Source organism: Phocoena phocoena, chromosome 11 (genome assembly GCF_963924675.1).
Source record: "Phocoena phocoena chromosome 11, mPhoPho1.1, whole genome shotgun sequence".
Lineage (NCBI taxonomy): Eukaryota > Metazoa > Chordata > Mammalia > Artiodactyla > Phocoenidae > Phocoena > Phocoena phocoena.
Genome location: NC_089229.1, coordinates 90260937 through 90278368, shown reverse-complemented (window position 1 = coordinate 90278368; position 17432 = coordinate 90260937). Strand labels below are relative to the sequence as shown.

The 17432-nt window shown below is 36.0% G+C and overlaps 1 protein-coding gene across 2 annotated transcripts in view; it reads right to left on the bottom strand.

Moving 5' to 3' along the window:
* The window catches only part of EPS8 (EGFR pathway substrate 8, signaling adaptor), a 69271-nt gene extending 65505 nt beyond the window's left edge, over positions 1–3766 (bottom strand). For both annotated transcript variants that reach the window (XM_065886759.1, XM_065886760.1), the window contains exons 1-2: positions 3708–3766; positions 1416–1489 (exon numbers count right to left, since the gene is read on the bottom strand). In XM_065886759.1, the coding sequence (XP_065742831.1) occupies positions 1416–1489; positions 3708–3766 (133 nt within the window). The remainder of the gene's footprint in view (positions 1–1415; positions 1490–3707) is intronic.
* Positions 3767–17432: the final 13666 nt, after the last annotated feature.

Here is a 17432-nt window from a genome sequence, read left to right as displayed (position 1 = left end):
ATACAGGCACGAGTCTACCTCACCAAGACAGTGCACAAGCAATGACCATCTCCTATTCATCTTTAAAATGAATCAAAGGACATGGAAACAGACACTGTGAAGATCATGGCCAAGCACACAGAAACACGTAATAACCTTCTGTCTAGAAATGAAAGACTGAAGGAATTGATTATCTTTGCAAAAACCAAAAAAAGTTTTTCCCTTTTCAGTTTCTTCAAGTCATTCTGTAGAGTGCAAGTCCCTTAGGGTCAAGGACCATATGTTACCGGCCCTGTGCTGGGCACATACTAATCACAAAATAAGTATTTGTTGAATATATACTCTAGATATACAGTTCATAATGACTAGGCCATGGTAAGAATGTCACAATATCGTACTCAAGAGAACTGAAACCAACGCTAATCAGATTGACAAGGCCACAAGAAAATGTACCTGTGTACGGTATAAAATCCATTTTATGATCGTATAATTTGAGTCCTCAAGTCTAGTCACTGGACATATAGGCAGAGAAAGAATCATAAAACCTTAGAATGAGTCATTCTTACCACAGCCAAGATACTGTGGCTCTAGGTGACGTAAAAAGAAACGAATTTCAAATTTAGAAAATGCTATTGGTTCCTATAGTAGATAATAACAATAATAGCAAATATATACAGTGTTTTTTGCTTGCCAGGCACTGTTCAAAGCATTTTACATGTACTAACTCATTAAATTCTCCTGTCAACCCTACAAGATATCTCCACTATACACACAAGCAAAATGAGGGACAGACGGGTAAAGTAATTTGCTCAGCTAATAACTGGATTTGCACCCAGGACGTCTGGCTCCAGTGTCTTTGCTCTTAACCACAATGCTAGTCTCATTCTTTATGGTTGCATAATAATAAAAGGCCATGCAGACCCTGTGAAAGCAAACGCCTTCCTAAACATATGTGGTATATTTCAGGAGTCCTTAACTTCTTTGTAGTATTGACTTCTATTTTATATTTGAAGTTTACCAAAAAAACCCAGTATTTATAAGTGAGACAATAGAGGGAGGACAATGAAAGTTAGAGAAGGATCTGAAAGAAGTTATATAAGGGCTGTTGGTCATACTGTAATACTACCTAAACAAACATATCATACATAATTAGATGGGAAAATCCACCTAAGGTACTGGTACCATGCAAAAAGACTCCTTAGAAAGTACTGAATACATTTCATCTGTAGTTCTAAATTGTATGACAGCCAGCAGAGATTAACGGCGTTGGTAGCTTCTGTAAAAATTATTTTTAAAATAATCCTTATCTATCAATCGCTACTTCATTCCCAATAATATAAACAAGGCATGGGTTCAAGCTACGGCTTTGAACAAGTCATTCATAAAAAGTAAGTAGTTAGAAATAGAATTATACCCCATTAAATACACAAACATACCATAGAGAGCCTTTGCACTTGTTCTTGAACTGTGTTCTCTGTCCATGGAAAAGGTGGGTGGTGATCCGTAGCCACTGCAAAAAAAAAAAAAAAGGTCATCGTGCTGAGTTAAAGTCCAAAGTAAGCAATAAAATGTCAAAACTACAAATAAAAATTCCAGTGGACCACAATCACCATGTGTTTTTAAAGAACATATAGAGTTTATACAACCGGCTCTGTAAAATAGAGCCAGATACTGATCCAGTCAAGAAATAGGCTATTGGATCCTGACCCACCGTGGATGGAGGCTGGTACAAATGGCAACCTCTCAGGCATCAAGTCAGAACCGCAGCCAAGGGGATTCAACAAGGTTGAAGCTGCCTTAGAAGAATTTAAGTTTGCCATACTAAATTGAGCTGCGAGCAGTGATCCAATCATAAAAAGTTCTCAATCACTTAGACTGTAACGAAATAGACACTACTTTCACAAATACTTAAAATGCAGTTAATGAACATAACACGGTATCGTTAAATTTGACCAGCTTTACCAGGTACTTCTACCTTACTGTTGCTGTTACGTAAATATTATTTGAATTTTTAAAATGTATTCAGTAAACATTTATTAAGCCCTAAAATCTAGAAGAATGAGGGGTAAGGCGGGGCAGGGGGAGGGTACTGTTAATAAAACAAGTAAAAAAAAAGTTAAAAAAAGATAAATAAATAAATAAAAATAAAATAAAACAAGTAAAATGGTTACAACAGAATGTGACATCTGGGTTAAACTAATAGATATAACATCAAATAAGGACTAAATTTTTATAAGGATGCCCAAGAAGGCTTCACTGGCATTTAAGCAGAATCTAAAAGAATGGGAAGCAGCTCTAGAGGCAGGTGGAGAATTAAGTGAGGAAAAAGCATGTAGATCTGGCTCAAGAACTAGCATGACGCCCAAGGGGAAAAGCGTCTAGTGGGATTGGAAGAGATGAATGACTCGAGAAGTAGGGAAGGCAAATAGAGGGCTTAAGGATTAAATTTCTATTCTCTAGATGGAGTAAATATCTTTATACTGGGAAGTAACATGATCCAAACAACTTTTTAAGAAAGATAATCCAGGAATTAATGGCAAGGTAACCAGATGGAAAGGTGCTGCAAAAATTCAGGTAGGAGATAAAGGCCACAAATAAAGTTAGAAAAGAAAGAATAGTATGGGATAGAATCAAGAGTTCCTTAATAGAAGAAATTATAATAAATTCATGATTAAATGTTACAAGAAAAAGAAAAAATTGAGGGTGTAGCAAAACTTTCTGGCTTGAATAAATTGATGGACAAGATGAAGATAGTACTTGACATACTCCCCTGGTGTCTCTTACCAACCAACACCAAAGGGATTTGCAATCATCTTTGTAAAGAGGAAGGTGAAGCAATGTGAACACCCTGGTTCTGAAAAATGTGAATAACGTGGTTGTGAAAAATAATGAACTCTATACCATGATGGCCAATATAAAATAACAACAATATTAACCACAATATATAAGGCAATGGCCACTTAAGTCAGGGCGGTGATTTCAAATTATATCTAAAGCCATAGGGACTTGTCTCTTTTTGTTTTACACAATGGTAAATATCTCGAGAGACTGGACTAGATGACATTTAACTTTCCTCAAATGCAAATATTTTATGAATACCAAAAAAGAATGCTCCAGGGGGCTTCCCTGGTGGCGCAGTGGCTGAGAATCTGCCTGCCAATGCAGGGGACACGGGTTCGAGCCCTGGTCTGGGAAGATCCCACACGCCACGGAGCAACTGGGCCCGGTGAGCCACAGTTACTGAGACTGCGCGTCTGAAGCCTGTGCTCCGCAACAAGAGAGGCTGCAACAGTGAGAGGCCTGCGCACCGCGATGAAGAGTGGCCCCCCGCTCGAGGCAACTAGAGAAAGCGCTCACACAGAAACGAAGACCCAACACTGCCATAAATAAATTAATTAAAAAAAAAAAAAAGAATGCTCCAGAGAAAGTGAAAGCTATGAAGTAGAGTATGTATGCAACTATGGAAAGCAATAATACATAAAATACCAGAACAAAATGTCTCTACTAGATCACTATCATTGGGGTTGATATTACTTAACCATCTTTTTCTTAAGAGACACAGTAAACTTTTAACAATAACATATCTTAGTGTTAGAAAGAAATTATATATTGAGGAATGAACTACATAAAGAAATGAAAGAGATCTTTTCATTGAAAATACAAAACAATTAAAACCACCAAATCAAATTTAAAAAACCAAGAAATTAAATACAAAATTTCCAACTTACTTCATTTGAGATGGATACATTCCAAAACCACTGGGATGATTAGAAATATGACCATTCATTATGACTTTAATGTTCTGAAAAAAGAAAGGTACATGGATTGAAGGCATTAAAAAGGTTGAGACATCTCAGTTTTAAAGTTTTTCATTCAACAAAATATGTGTCACTTCCAGGATGATGCTAGAAATATAAAGATCTCCACCCTCAAAGAGCTCAGGCTCCAGAAGTACAGATGGACATATAAACAAAGATTAAATTGGCATTTAACATTAATATACTAACATTGTAAGCAAATATAAAAAAGAACAATTTTAAATATAATTCTGAACCCTCTAACTACAAAAACATAATTCTATATACCACTCAACCTCATCACTGTCAGTTTTATGAAATGTTACTTTGTTTAATGTTTCATTATGAAAGTAATGTAAGCTCATAAAATTTAAAAACTTGAGAAATAAGGAAAAGCACAAAATACAAAAAAGTACAGAGGGAAAAAATATCACCCAGAGCCCTATCATTTAACGATAACCATCAGATGTTCCTTAAAGAACTAAGAACGGAACTACCATATGACTCAGCAATCCCACTACTGGGCATATACCCTGAGAAAACCATAATTCAAAAAGAGTCATGTACCAAAATGTTCATTGCAGCTCTATTTACAATAGCCAGGACATGCAAGCCACCTAAGTGTCCATCGACAGATGAATGGATAAAGATGTGGCACATATATACGATGGAATATTACTCAGCCATAAAAGAAACGAAATTGAGTTATTTGTAGTGAGGTGGATGGACATAGAGATTGTCATACAGAATGAAGTAAGTCATAAAGAGAAAAATAAATACCGTATGCTAACACATATAATATGGAATCTAAAAAAAAGGTTCTGAAGAACCTAGGGGCAGGACAGGAATAAAGACACAGACTTAAGAGACTGGACTTGAGGACACAGGGAGCGGGAAGGGTAAGCTGGGACGAAGTGAGAGAGTGGCATGGACATATATACACTACCAAATGTAAAACAGATAGCTAGTGGGAAGCAGCCGCACAGCACAGGAAGATCAGCTTGGTGCTTTGTGACCACCTAGAGGGGTGGGATAGGGAGGGTGGGAGGGAGACGCAAGAGGGAGGGGATATGGGGATATATGTATATGTATAGCTGATTTACTATGTTATAAAGCAGAAACTAACAAACCATTGTAAAGCAGTTATACTCCAATAAAGATGTTAAAATAAATAAATAAATAAAAATAACCATTTAACAGTCCTGTCAATTTCCTCCAGTCTTTTTTCCTGTATCTAGTTTTCCTTCCTTCCCTCCTTCCTTCCTTCCTTCCTTCCTCCATCCCTCTCTCCCTTCTTTCCATTTTCTTATTTCCTTCTTTCAAAGCACATTTGACAACATCCTATATATACACTTGGATACATCTTTTTTTTCAAGATGGTATTCATTTACACAACTTTTACTTTTCACAAGAAAACAACTTTTTAAATTAACACCAGAAATTTATCTTCAGAAACCATTTGTAATCTGTTTCACAAATTAAACAAATTTCCTTCAAACAAGATAAATGCAAATAAGTAAAACTTCCTTACTGCCAAATCCAACGGCCTTTTTTTCCTCCTCGACAGTACAGCTACACCTGAATTACTTCTATTCACCCCTGAACATGTGGCCCTTCCTGCTTTCTGTGGCACTAAACTATTTTGGATCTTGTCTCACTTTTCTGACTTTTGTATACGTTACACTACTATGTCTTTTCAATAACTGAGAGGTAGGTAGGACATATCCCAGCTTTATTATAAGACAAAGGCAAAGAGTAGAAATATTAACAACTACTGTGTGAGTTATCTGTCAGGTACTATGATGGATCCTGGCACTACCAAGGTGATCAAAAGAGACATAGTCCTAGCTTTGGGGCAAATAGTCTGGTGGGAAAAACATACATTTAGTGAATAAATATAAAATTTTAAATTGTTGTTACTATCACAAAGGGAAAATTCAGGGTCACTCGGTGGGGTATATAATATGAGAACTTAATTCAGATTGGGAGGCACAGAAAGCCTGCATAAAGAATATTCAAGACCTAGTAACTTCCAGTTAATTCTTTCTCATTGTTCACATTTCAATTCAATCACCATGTCCTCAGGGAAGCATTTACTGACCTCTGTGAATAGATAAAAGCCCACCACTATCAGATACTCTCAGCACAATACACAATTTTTCAAAGTATTTACCACAGTTGTAATTTCTCATTTGTTTAAATTAATTCCTGATTCTTCACTAGACTTTAAGCTCCATAAGGGCAGAGCTGCTTTGATGACTGCTGCTTCTTAAGCAGTAAGAATAGTACAAAATATTTGAATTAAATATTAATTCAAATAAAAAAAGAAGGAAGGAGAGTCCACATCCTACTCTTCAAAGAGTTTATTGTATTCTTAAGGAGACAAAACCAATCCATATGAAACACACAGTAAATAAGTCCCAATGTATGAGGCTCTATTTTAGACCTACTAGAGGTTCTGAGGTAGGAAAAGCAAGGCAACTGCCATAATTTTTTGAAGGGCTGGGACTTGACCTAGTTCTTAAAAAATGGATAGGATTTATAAAGGTCCTCAAAACACTCAAGTTTTTTTTTTAATTTATTAGTATTTTTAAATTTTATTTATTTTTGGCTGTGTTGGGTCTTCGTTGCTGCATGCGGGCGTTCTCTAGTTGTGGCGAGCGGGGGTTACTCTTCGTTGCAGAGCGCGGGCTTCTCACTGCAGTGGCTTCTCTTGTTGCAGAGCACGGGCTCTAGGAGCACTGACTTCAGTAGTTGTGGCATGCAGGCTTCAGTAGTTGTGGCACAGGCTTAGCTGATCTGTGGCATGTGGGATCTTCCCGGACCAGGGCTCGAACCCATGTCCCCTGCATTGGCAGGCAGATTCTTAACCACTGCACCACCAGGGAAACCCAAAACACTCATTTAATTCAACCTTTCCTGAAGTCTTGTCCATATTTATTCACAGCTTAGAAGCAAATTTCCAAATTAAGGAACAAAGAAATATTGACCTCTAACCAAGTATTGCATCCATAAAATTACATTTATACTATATTATCATTTGTTTTTATTATTGTTGTTTATTTTCCTTCAATTTATACTTAGATACAATCAGTGTACAGAGGTAAACCAATTCTCTGGAGAAAAATAAACCCCTGATTTGTAGTACTTCCTGATTTCCTTGGTATAAGTATTCCCACTATGGCCCATTTCAAGCTAGCATTGGTTTAAAAGCAGCTTACAAAATCCTAAATATTTCACAATTGGCTCTCACAAGTCTACAGAATCAAGAGAGAGCACATCACTGTTACATTCTGGAATTTGGGCCAGGACAGAGGCCTGGGATAACATTATGGATCTAGAGCTAAAGGTTAGGACAGAGGCTTTCACAGACGCCTGGAACTTTAACACCATTTCTGGCACTAACTAGCCGAAAGGAAGTCAATTAAGCCTCTGTCTCAATTTTCTCATCAGTAAAATACAGATAATTCTTGGTCTTTCTAGCTCACAGGGCTAGTGAAAGATCAAATGAGATAGATGTACAAGTTTCTTCTAAAGTTAAAAAAAAAAAAAGAAGTACTCTTTTAAAACAAGCTGGTTCATTCAGCACATAAAGTAAACCCCCAGGGTTTGTAGTCGTTTTGATCTAGTTTGCATTTTAAACCCACAGCAGGTGGTTTTAGTGAAAAGAGATAGCCATGACCGGCTCATCTTTTTCATGTTTAATTCTTCATGACAGTCAAATAAATTCGGGGTTTGTTTTGCTTTAAAATAGTGATCTGTCAGAATAAGAGAATAGAATAAAAGGGAATAGAAAATGTTGATTTGCTAAACTGAATTTTAAATATAGAAACTTTTCTCTTTGGCAACCATAGTGTCATTTGTCAGAGATGCTCAGGTAGCAACAGAGGTTTCAGATATTTAAACACAGTAACACAGGGCACACCTTGCAAAAGGAAACAATTACAAATGTTTTCCCCCCGTTAGGCTTTTAAGAGACATATCCAATTTATACCTATATGGACTATATGTATATATAATATAGAAGAACCATCAGTCTTACTGAGAAATTAGCTGCTTTTATTTTTATTAACTCTTAAAACAACTTAAAAACTGAGACAGTTTTTCTTCATTACTTTTTTTTTTTTTTTTTTTTTTTTGTGCGGTACGCGGGCCTCTCACTGTTGTGTCCTCTCCCGTTGCGGAGCACAGGCTCCGGACGCACAGGCTCAGCGGCCATGGCTCACGGGCCCAGCCGCTCTGCGGCATGTGGGATCCTCCCAAACTGGGGCACAAACCCGTGTCCCCTGCATCGGCAGGCGGACTCTCAACCACTGCGCCACCAGGGAAGCCCTCTTCATTACTTTTAAGGACTCACAAATTCAGTTAACTCTACTACATTAACTACTTAATTCTAAAAAAGTGTACACTAAAATCTTCATAATAGCTTCCAACAAATCTGAAATAAGAATATCAGTTTCCTTACGAAAACATTTCTTGTAAGTCATAGTTACTATAATTTTCTCCTTATTTTCTCCAGCAAATAAAGTGGTAAATTTAAGATCTCAGTTCAACATACCTAAAATGTTGAACACTGAAATTTTCAAAGGAAAATAAATAGAATGTATGAAAATCATGGTAAGCAGAAACAAATGAGGCTATATTAAGGCTAAACCAGCAAGTTAAAATTGTATTGGAAAGTTTAAGATCCCAAATATAAATAAATAAATAACAATTTATATTTCCGTTTCTTTTCTTCACTCTTGCTTGCATATGGTATCAATTTTCAAATTGATGAATGAGTTTGTAGTCATCACGCAGTGTTAGAATCCCGTCTACCCAATCTAGCTACCACACAATGACTTGTGCTCTCAGAAAAATGTCACAGACACCTTTTTGTTTATTTAAGTTTTTGTTAGTCTGTTTGGGTGTACCTATCTTGAAGTATCTGTATTTCAATTTCAGTTTAAGTCACATCTCTGGGTCTAAGTTATAACCAAGATAGGGGTGAGGAGATTGATTACCATCATTATTTAGGGTTTTAACTAAAAGACCGTTGAAATGTAATTTCTACCAATACTTTGTGACATTGTCTACTAGTGGTTGCGCTTAATTTACTAAAAGACAAAAAAATGTGCTTTAAACCTGCTAAATCATCACATATTCTGTCTCCTTCTGTGTCTTCTAGGAGTAACTTTTCAATACTTCTTACCAGTACTGTTGTCTGTAGAGATGTCACCTTCTCTATTTCTCTATGTCATTTGGTCTAATATTTAGTAATAAAGAATTTGTGTGTGTGAAAAAATTTAGGAAACTACTAACAGTAAACTGTTATGATAACAGTAATAATAATGATGACGACAATAGTAGCTAACACTTGTGAAGGTGTCACAATAATTTCTAGGCCATATGGAAGCACAATATTTTCTCAAGGCCAATATCGATGTAGAAAGAGTAATTCTGTGCCTTAAAGGCACAATACCTTGTAATCACTTAAAATAATCAACTTGACTCCTCTTTTTTTATAATTCTGAGAAAAATGTTTCACTGTTTATAGGTAAGATCATAATTTGGGGGAAAATATATGTTCAATTCAGAATGTTGTTGGTTTAACAATTAGTTGAAGAAAAATATTTGTTACTAAAATTTAATAAGCAGAAGAACTACAATCCTGCAATCTGTGGAACAAAAACCACATTCACGGAAAGATAGACAAGAAGAAAAGGCAGAGGGCTATGTACCAGATGAAGAAAAAACATAAAACCTCAGAAAAAAAACTAAATGAAGTGGAGATAGGCAACCTTCCAGAAAAGGAATTCAGAATAATGGTAGTGAAGATAATCCAGGACCTCAGAAAAAGAATGGAGGCAAAGATCTAGAAGATGCAAGAAATGTTTAACATAGACCTAGAAGAATTAAAGAACAAACAAACAGAGATGAACAATACAATAACTAAAATGAAAACTACACTAGAAGGAATCAATATCAGAATAACTGAGGCAGAAGAATGGGAAAGTGACCTGGAAGACAGAATGGTGGAATTCACTGCTGTGGAACAAAATAAAGAAAAAAGAATGAAAAGAAATGAGACAGCCTAAGAGACCTCTGGAACAACATTAAACACAACAACATTCACATTATAGGGGTCCCAGAAGGAGAAGAGAGAGAAAGGACCAGAGAAAATATTTGAAGAGATTATAGTCAAAAACTTCCCTAACATGGGAAAGGAAATAGCCACCCAAGTCCAGGAAGCGCAGTGAGTCCCATACAGGATAAACCCAGGGAGCAACACGCCGAGACACATAGTAAGCAAATTGGCAAAAATTAAAGACGAAGAAAAATTATTGAAAGCAGCAAGGGAAAAACGACAAATAACATACAAGGGAACTCCCATAAGGTTAGCAGCTGATTTCTCAGCAGAAACTCTACAAGCCAGAAGGCAGTGGCATGATATACTTAAAGTGATGAAAGGGAAGAACCTACAACCAAGATTACTCTACCCGGCAAGGATCTCATTCAGATACAATGGAGAAATCAAAAGCTTTACACACAAGCAAAAGCTAAGAGAATTCAGCACTACCAAATCAGCTCTACAACAAATGCTAAAGGAACTTCTCTAAGTGGGAAACACAAGAGAAGAAAAGGACCTACAAAAACAAAACCAAAACAATTAAGAAAATGGTCATAGGAACATACATATCAATAATTACCTTAAATGTGAATGGATTAAATGCTCCAACCAAAAGACACAGGCTTGCTGAATGGATACAAAAACAACACCCATATATATGCTGTCTACAAGAGACCCACTTCAGACTTAGGGAAACATACAGACGGAAAGTGAGGGGATGGAAAAAGATATTCCATGCAAATGTAAATCAAAAGAAAGCTGGAGTAGCAATACTCATATCAGATAAAATGGACTTTAACATAAAGAATGTTACAAGAGACAAGGAAGGACACTACATAATGATAAAGGGATCAAGCCAAGAAAATATAACAATTATAAATATATATGCACCCAACATAGGAGCACCTCAATACATAAGGTAAAGCTGCCAGCTATAAAACAGGAAATCGACAGTAACACAATAATAGTGGGGGACTTTAACACCTCACTTACACTAATGGACAGATCATCCAAAATGAAAATAAATAAGGAAACACAAGCTTTAAATGACACAATAGACCAGATAGATTTAATTGATATTCATAGGACATTCCATCCCCAAACAGCAGATTACACTTTCTTCTCAAGTGTGCATGGAACATTCTCCAGGATAGATCACGTCTTGGGTCACAAATCAAGCCTCAGTAAATTTAAGATAACTGAAATCATATCAAGCATCTTTTCTGACCACAACACTATGAGATTAGAAATGAATTACAGGGAAAAAAATGTAAAAAACACAAACACATGGAGATTAAACAATACGTTACTAAACAACCAAGAGATCACTGAAGAAATCAAAGAAGAAATCAAAAAATACCTAGAGACGAATGACGATGAAAACACGATGATCCAAAACCTATGCGATGCAGCAAAAGCAGTTCTAAGATGGAAGTTTATAGCTATACAAGCCTACCACAAGAAACAAGAAAAATCTCAAAAAAACAATCTAACCTTACACCTAAAGGAACTAGAGAAAGAAGAACAAACAAAACCCAAAGCTAGCAGATGGAAAGAAATCATAAAGATCAGAGCAGAAATAAATGAAATAGAAACAAAGAAAACTATAGCAAAGATGAATAAAACTAAAAGCTGGTTCTTTGAGAAGATAAACAAAATTGATAAACCATTAGCCAGACTCATCAAGAAAGAGAGAGGACTCAAATCAATAAAATTAGAAATGAAAAAGAAGTTACAACAGACACCACAGAAATACAAAGCATCCTAAGAGACTACTACAAGCAATTCTATGCCAATAAAATGGACAACCTGGAAGAAATGGACAAATTCTTAGAAAGGTATAACCTTCCAAGACTGAACAAGGAAGAAATAGAAAATATGAACAGACCAATCACAAGTAATGAAATTGAAACTGTGATTAAAAATTTTCCAACCAACAAAAGTTCAGGACCAGATGGCTTCACAGGCGAATTCTAACAAACATTTAGAGAAGAGCTAACACCCATTCTTCTCAAACTCTTCCAAAAAATTGCAGAGGAAGGAACACTCCCAAACTCATTCTGTGAGGCCACCATCACCCTGATACCAAAACCAGACAAAGATACTACAAAAAAAGAAAATTACAGACCAATATCACGGTTGAATATAGATACAAAAATCCTCAACAAAATGCTAGCAAACAGAATCCAACAACACATTAAAAGTATCATACATCATGATCATGTGGGATCTATCCCAGGGATGCAAGGATTCTTCAGTATATGCAAATCAATCAATGTGATACACCATATTAACAAATTGAAGAATAAAAACCATATGATCATATCAATAGATGCAGGAAAAGCTTTTGATAAAATTCAACACCCATTTATGATGAAAACTCTATAGAAAGTGGGCACAGAGGGAACCTACCTCAACATAATAAAGGCCATATACGACAAACCCACAGCAAACATCATTCTCAATGGTGAAAAACTGAAAGCATTTCCTCTAAGATCAGGAACAAGACAAGGATGTCCACTCTCACCACTATTATTCAACATAGTTTTGGAAGTCCTAGCCACGGCAATCAGAGAAGAAAAAGAAATAAAAGGAATACAAATTGGAAAAAAAGAAGTAAAACTGTCACTGTTTGCAGATGACATGATACTATACATAGAGAATCCTAAAAATGCCACCAGAAAACTACTTGACCTAATCAGTGAATTTGGTAAAGTTGCAGGATACAAAATTAATGCACAGAAATCTCTTGCATTCCTATACAATAATGATGAAAAATCTGAAAGAGAAACTAAGGAAACACTCCCATTTACCACTGCAAGAAAAAGAATAAAATACCTAGGAATAAACCTACCTAGTGAGACAAAAGACCTGTATGCAGAAAACTGTAAGACACTGGTGAAAGAAATTAAAGATGACACCAACAGATGGAGAGATATACCATGTTCTTGGATTGGAAGAATCAATATTGTGAAAATGACTATACTACCTAAAGCAATCTACAGATTCAATGCAATCCCTATCAAATTACCAGTGGCATTTTTTACGGAACCAGAACAAAAACATCTTAAAATTTTTATGGAGACACAAAAGACCCTGAATAGCCAAAGCAATCTTGAGGGGAAAAAATGGAGTGGGAGGAATCAGACTCCCTGACTTCAGACTACACTACAAAGCTACAGTACTAAAGACAATATGGTACTGGCACAAAAACAGAAACATAGATCAATGGAACAAGATAGAAAGCCCAGAGGTAATCCCAGGCACCTATGGTCAACTAATCTATGACAAAGGAGGCAAGGATATACAATGGAGAAAAGACAGTCTCTCCAATAAGAGGTGCTGGGAAAACTGGACAGCTACATGTAAAAGAATAAAATTAGAACACTCCCTAACATGATACACAAAAATAAACTCAAAATGGATTTGAGACCTAAATGTTAGACTGGACACTATAAAACTCTTAGAGGAAAGCATAGGAAGAACACTCTTTGACATAAATCACAGCAAGATCTTTTTTGACTCACCTCCTAGAGTAATGGAAAAATAAACAAATGGGACCTAATGAAACTTCAAAGCTTTTGCATAGCAAAGGAAACCATAAACAAGATGAAAAGACGACCCTCAGAATGGGAGAAAATATTTGCAAATGAATCAGCGGACAAAGGATTAATCTTCAAAATATTAAACAGCTGATGCAGCTCAATATTAAAAAAACCAACCCAATCCAAAAATGGGCAGAAGACCTAAATAGACACTTCTCCAAAGAAGACATACAGATGGCCAAGAAGCACATGAAAAGCTGCTCAACATCACTAATTATTAGAGAAATGCAAATCAAACCTACAATGAGGTATCACCCCACACCAGTTAGAATGGGCATCATCAGAAAATCTACAAACAACAAATGCTGGAGATGGTGTGGAGAAAAGGGCAACCTCTTGCACTGTTGGTGGGAATGTAAATTGATGCAGCCACTATGGAGAACAGCATGGAGGTTCCTTAAAAAACTAAAAATAGAATTACCATGTGATCCAGAAATCCCACTACTGGGCATATACCCAGAGAAAAGCATAATTCAAAAAGAAACATGCACCCCAATGTTCATTGCAGCACTATTTACAACAGCCAGGTCATGGAAGCAAGCTAAATGCCCATCAACAGACAAATGGATAAAGAAGTTGTGGTACATATATACAATGGAATATTACTCAGCCATAAAAAGGAATGAAACTGGGTTATTTGTTGAGATGTGGATGGATCTAGAGACTGTCATACAGAGTAAAGTAAGTCAGAAAGATAAAAACAAATATCGTATGTTAACGTGGAACAAATATCGCATGTATGTGGAACCTAGAAAAATGGTACAGATGAACCGGTTCGCAGGGCAGAAGTTGAGACACATATGTAGAGAACAAACATATGAACACCAAGGGGGGAAAGCCGCGGGGGGTTGGGGATGGTGGTGTGATTAATTGGGCGATTGGAATTGACATGTATACACTGATGTGTATAAAATTGATGACTAATATGAACCTGCTGTATAAAAAAATAAATAAAATAAAATTCAAATATTAAAAAAAAACAACTAATACTAAACGTTCTTTGGGTTATTTGCATGGAAAGATGTTAATATAAATGTTTCAGACATTACATGAAATTCCTAAAAATCTTATATGTTCTGGTATAATGTTATAAGTCATAATTCTACTTATTATTTTAAAATATATATCTCAGAAATAACTAAATTTCCTTCTCAATTGCATTATCATGAACTTTCATCAAATCTTTAACCATGGTCATTTTTAAGTCTTTTGTCATTTACAGACAATTCTGGGTGTACTCTGATGCTTTTGCAAAAATGTTCCTATAAAAGGTTTCATCTTCAAGGAATTCATGGAAAAGACTGACAAGTACAGGTCTCTGGTAACTGACTATACTGCTGAACTGATTGAACAAGCATTTTCAGAACTCTAATGGAAAACTGATGAATTCATAAAAGTGCTAACGAAAGATCAAGATGAAAAAAATTAATTACATGGGACTGAGTGAACTGATGAGGATGACTGTAATTTTTGTGACTTTCTGTTTGAATAATAAAATAAAAAAATAAAAATTGAAGGTTTGCATCAAAAAAAATTTAATGAACAACTAAAAAGAAACACTTTAGCCATAATTATATGTGTAATATTGTGATAGATTTGATAGGAAGGCCTAGTACAGAGAAGAATCATATATACCCTATTAGTACTATTTGAGTATTTCCCTCTAATTCTTGTTGCACTGATGACATTATCAGTGCATATACACTGCTTGGATGTTAAACACAGGAAATGACTAATATCTCAGTTCAAAACATTGTTAAGGTCCTACTGTATAGCACAGAGAACTATACTCAATATTTGTAATAACCTATAAGGGAAAACAATCTGAAAAAAATATGTATAACTGAATCACTTTACTGTACACCTGAAACTAACACAACACTGTAAATCAACTGTACTTCAATTAAAATTTTTTTTTTTTTAATAAATTTATTTATTTATTTTTGGCTGTGTTAGGTCTGTCGCAGCCTCTCTTGTTGTGGAGCACAAGCTCCAGACGCGCAGGCTCAGTAGTTGTGGCTCACGGGCCTAGTTGCTCCGCGGCATGTGGGATCCTCCCAGACCAGGGCTCGAACCCGTGTCCCCTGCATTGGCAGGCAGACTCTCAACCACTGCGCCACCAGGGAAGCCCCAATTTTAAAATTTTTAATAAAAATAAATAAATAAGGTCATATTCATAGGTACAGGGCAGTAGGATATGAACATATCTTTTGGAGGGACACAATTCAATCTGCAATAATGACCCTGTCAGTTTTCTGAGGAGTGCTGCATTTTGATATTCTGCAGGATGTCTCTCCATCAGGGTTTACCTGATGTTTTTCTCATGATTAGAATGGGGTTACAGGTTTTGGAAAGGAAGACCACAGAGATATATGCCATTCTCATCACATCACACCAAGACTACACGCTGTTAGCATGACTCTACATCGTTTATGCTGACCTTGGTCCTTGACTGAAGCAGCATCTGTCAGGTTTCCCCACTACAAAGTGACTTTCCTCACCACCACTCTACAGGCCTCTTGGGAAGGAGGTCATTATATGCACGCCACACTTAAGGGGTGGAGAGTTCTGCTCCACCTCCTTGAGGAAGGAGTATCTGCACAAATTATTTGGAATTCTTCTACATGGGAGATTTATATATTCACCACCATTTATTTATTTATTCTGCTTTTTAATATTGAACTGAAAAGATGGAAAAAGAAAAAAGAAGGGTTCAGATTCACCAAATAAAAACTCTTGATGATTCACTGCCTGTAAAACTCCTGTTTCAGTTGGTTCAGACAAGATCTGAGTTAGCTTTAGTTCTGTGCTGGGCATAGAATACTGCTAAAAAAGAAAGAAAGGAAGGAAGGAAGGAAGAGAGGGAAAGAAAGGAAAGAAAAGAAAGGAAGGAAGAAAGAAAGAAAGAAAGAAAGAAAGAGAAAGAAAGAAAGAAAGAAAAAGAAAGAAAGAAAAGAAAAGAAAAGAAAAGAAAAGAAAAGAAAAGAAAAGAAAAGAAAAGAAAAGAAAAAAAGAGAGGGAGAAAGAAAAGAGAGAAAGAAAGCAAGTGAAATCAGGGCATGAGAGAGATCCCAGCCCTTAACAAAAACCCTAGCTACCACCACCAAAAGATGACCAGAACTTTAAAAGGTAAACATTATCTAAGAAGTTCAAATCTTTCCAGAAGCAAAAATTGTTGGACATAGAGTCTCAAGAAGAGGTAGGAGAATATTCACTGTGGACATTTTCTCTCAGGGTAAAAATAAAACTATAACTTTTTCTGTCAATTCATTTCTCAATTGAGCAGAATTCAGAGAAGAACATTTTGGAAAAATAAGTCAAGAAGACCATCTCAGTAATTTTTACCCCACCCCCAGTAAGTTTCTTGCAAATCTCTACTTTTTGTAAATCAACCTTGAGGGTTAGTATTCACTGATATTCTATGAACCTTGGTGGACGGTTTCCAGAATTAACCTTTGTGCCATTGACTAATGCAAAACAAAAGCCACTGAGGAATTAGGATCTCATATGACATATTTTTATTGCTAAACTTCCTTCTTCCCTAGTAGTGCCATATGCTAAATTAGTACAGGTCAATATATCTTACAAAGGCAAACAAAGCATTATCTGGGCCTGACGTAACCCAGCTGGGTGGAGAGATAGAAAAATATGTTCTAAAATTATCTTTAATGAAATCGAAACTCTTGAATTCAAATTTCATTATGATGTATTAAATGGCCCCTAAAAATAGTAAATCAAAAACCTTACAGGTACAGTGAGAAGCGTTCTAACCCACGGATAAGATATAACATTTTAATATTTAACTACCCTGTTGCCACATGGTTACCTTCCTCGGTATTACCTAGAGCAACGGATGTTAAACAATAAACTAAACGCGGCAGGTGATTCACTCTGAATTTTCAGTACAGCTCCTTAAGAGGACCAATGCTTTACAAACTGTAC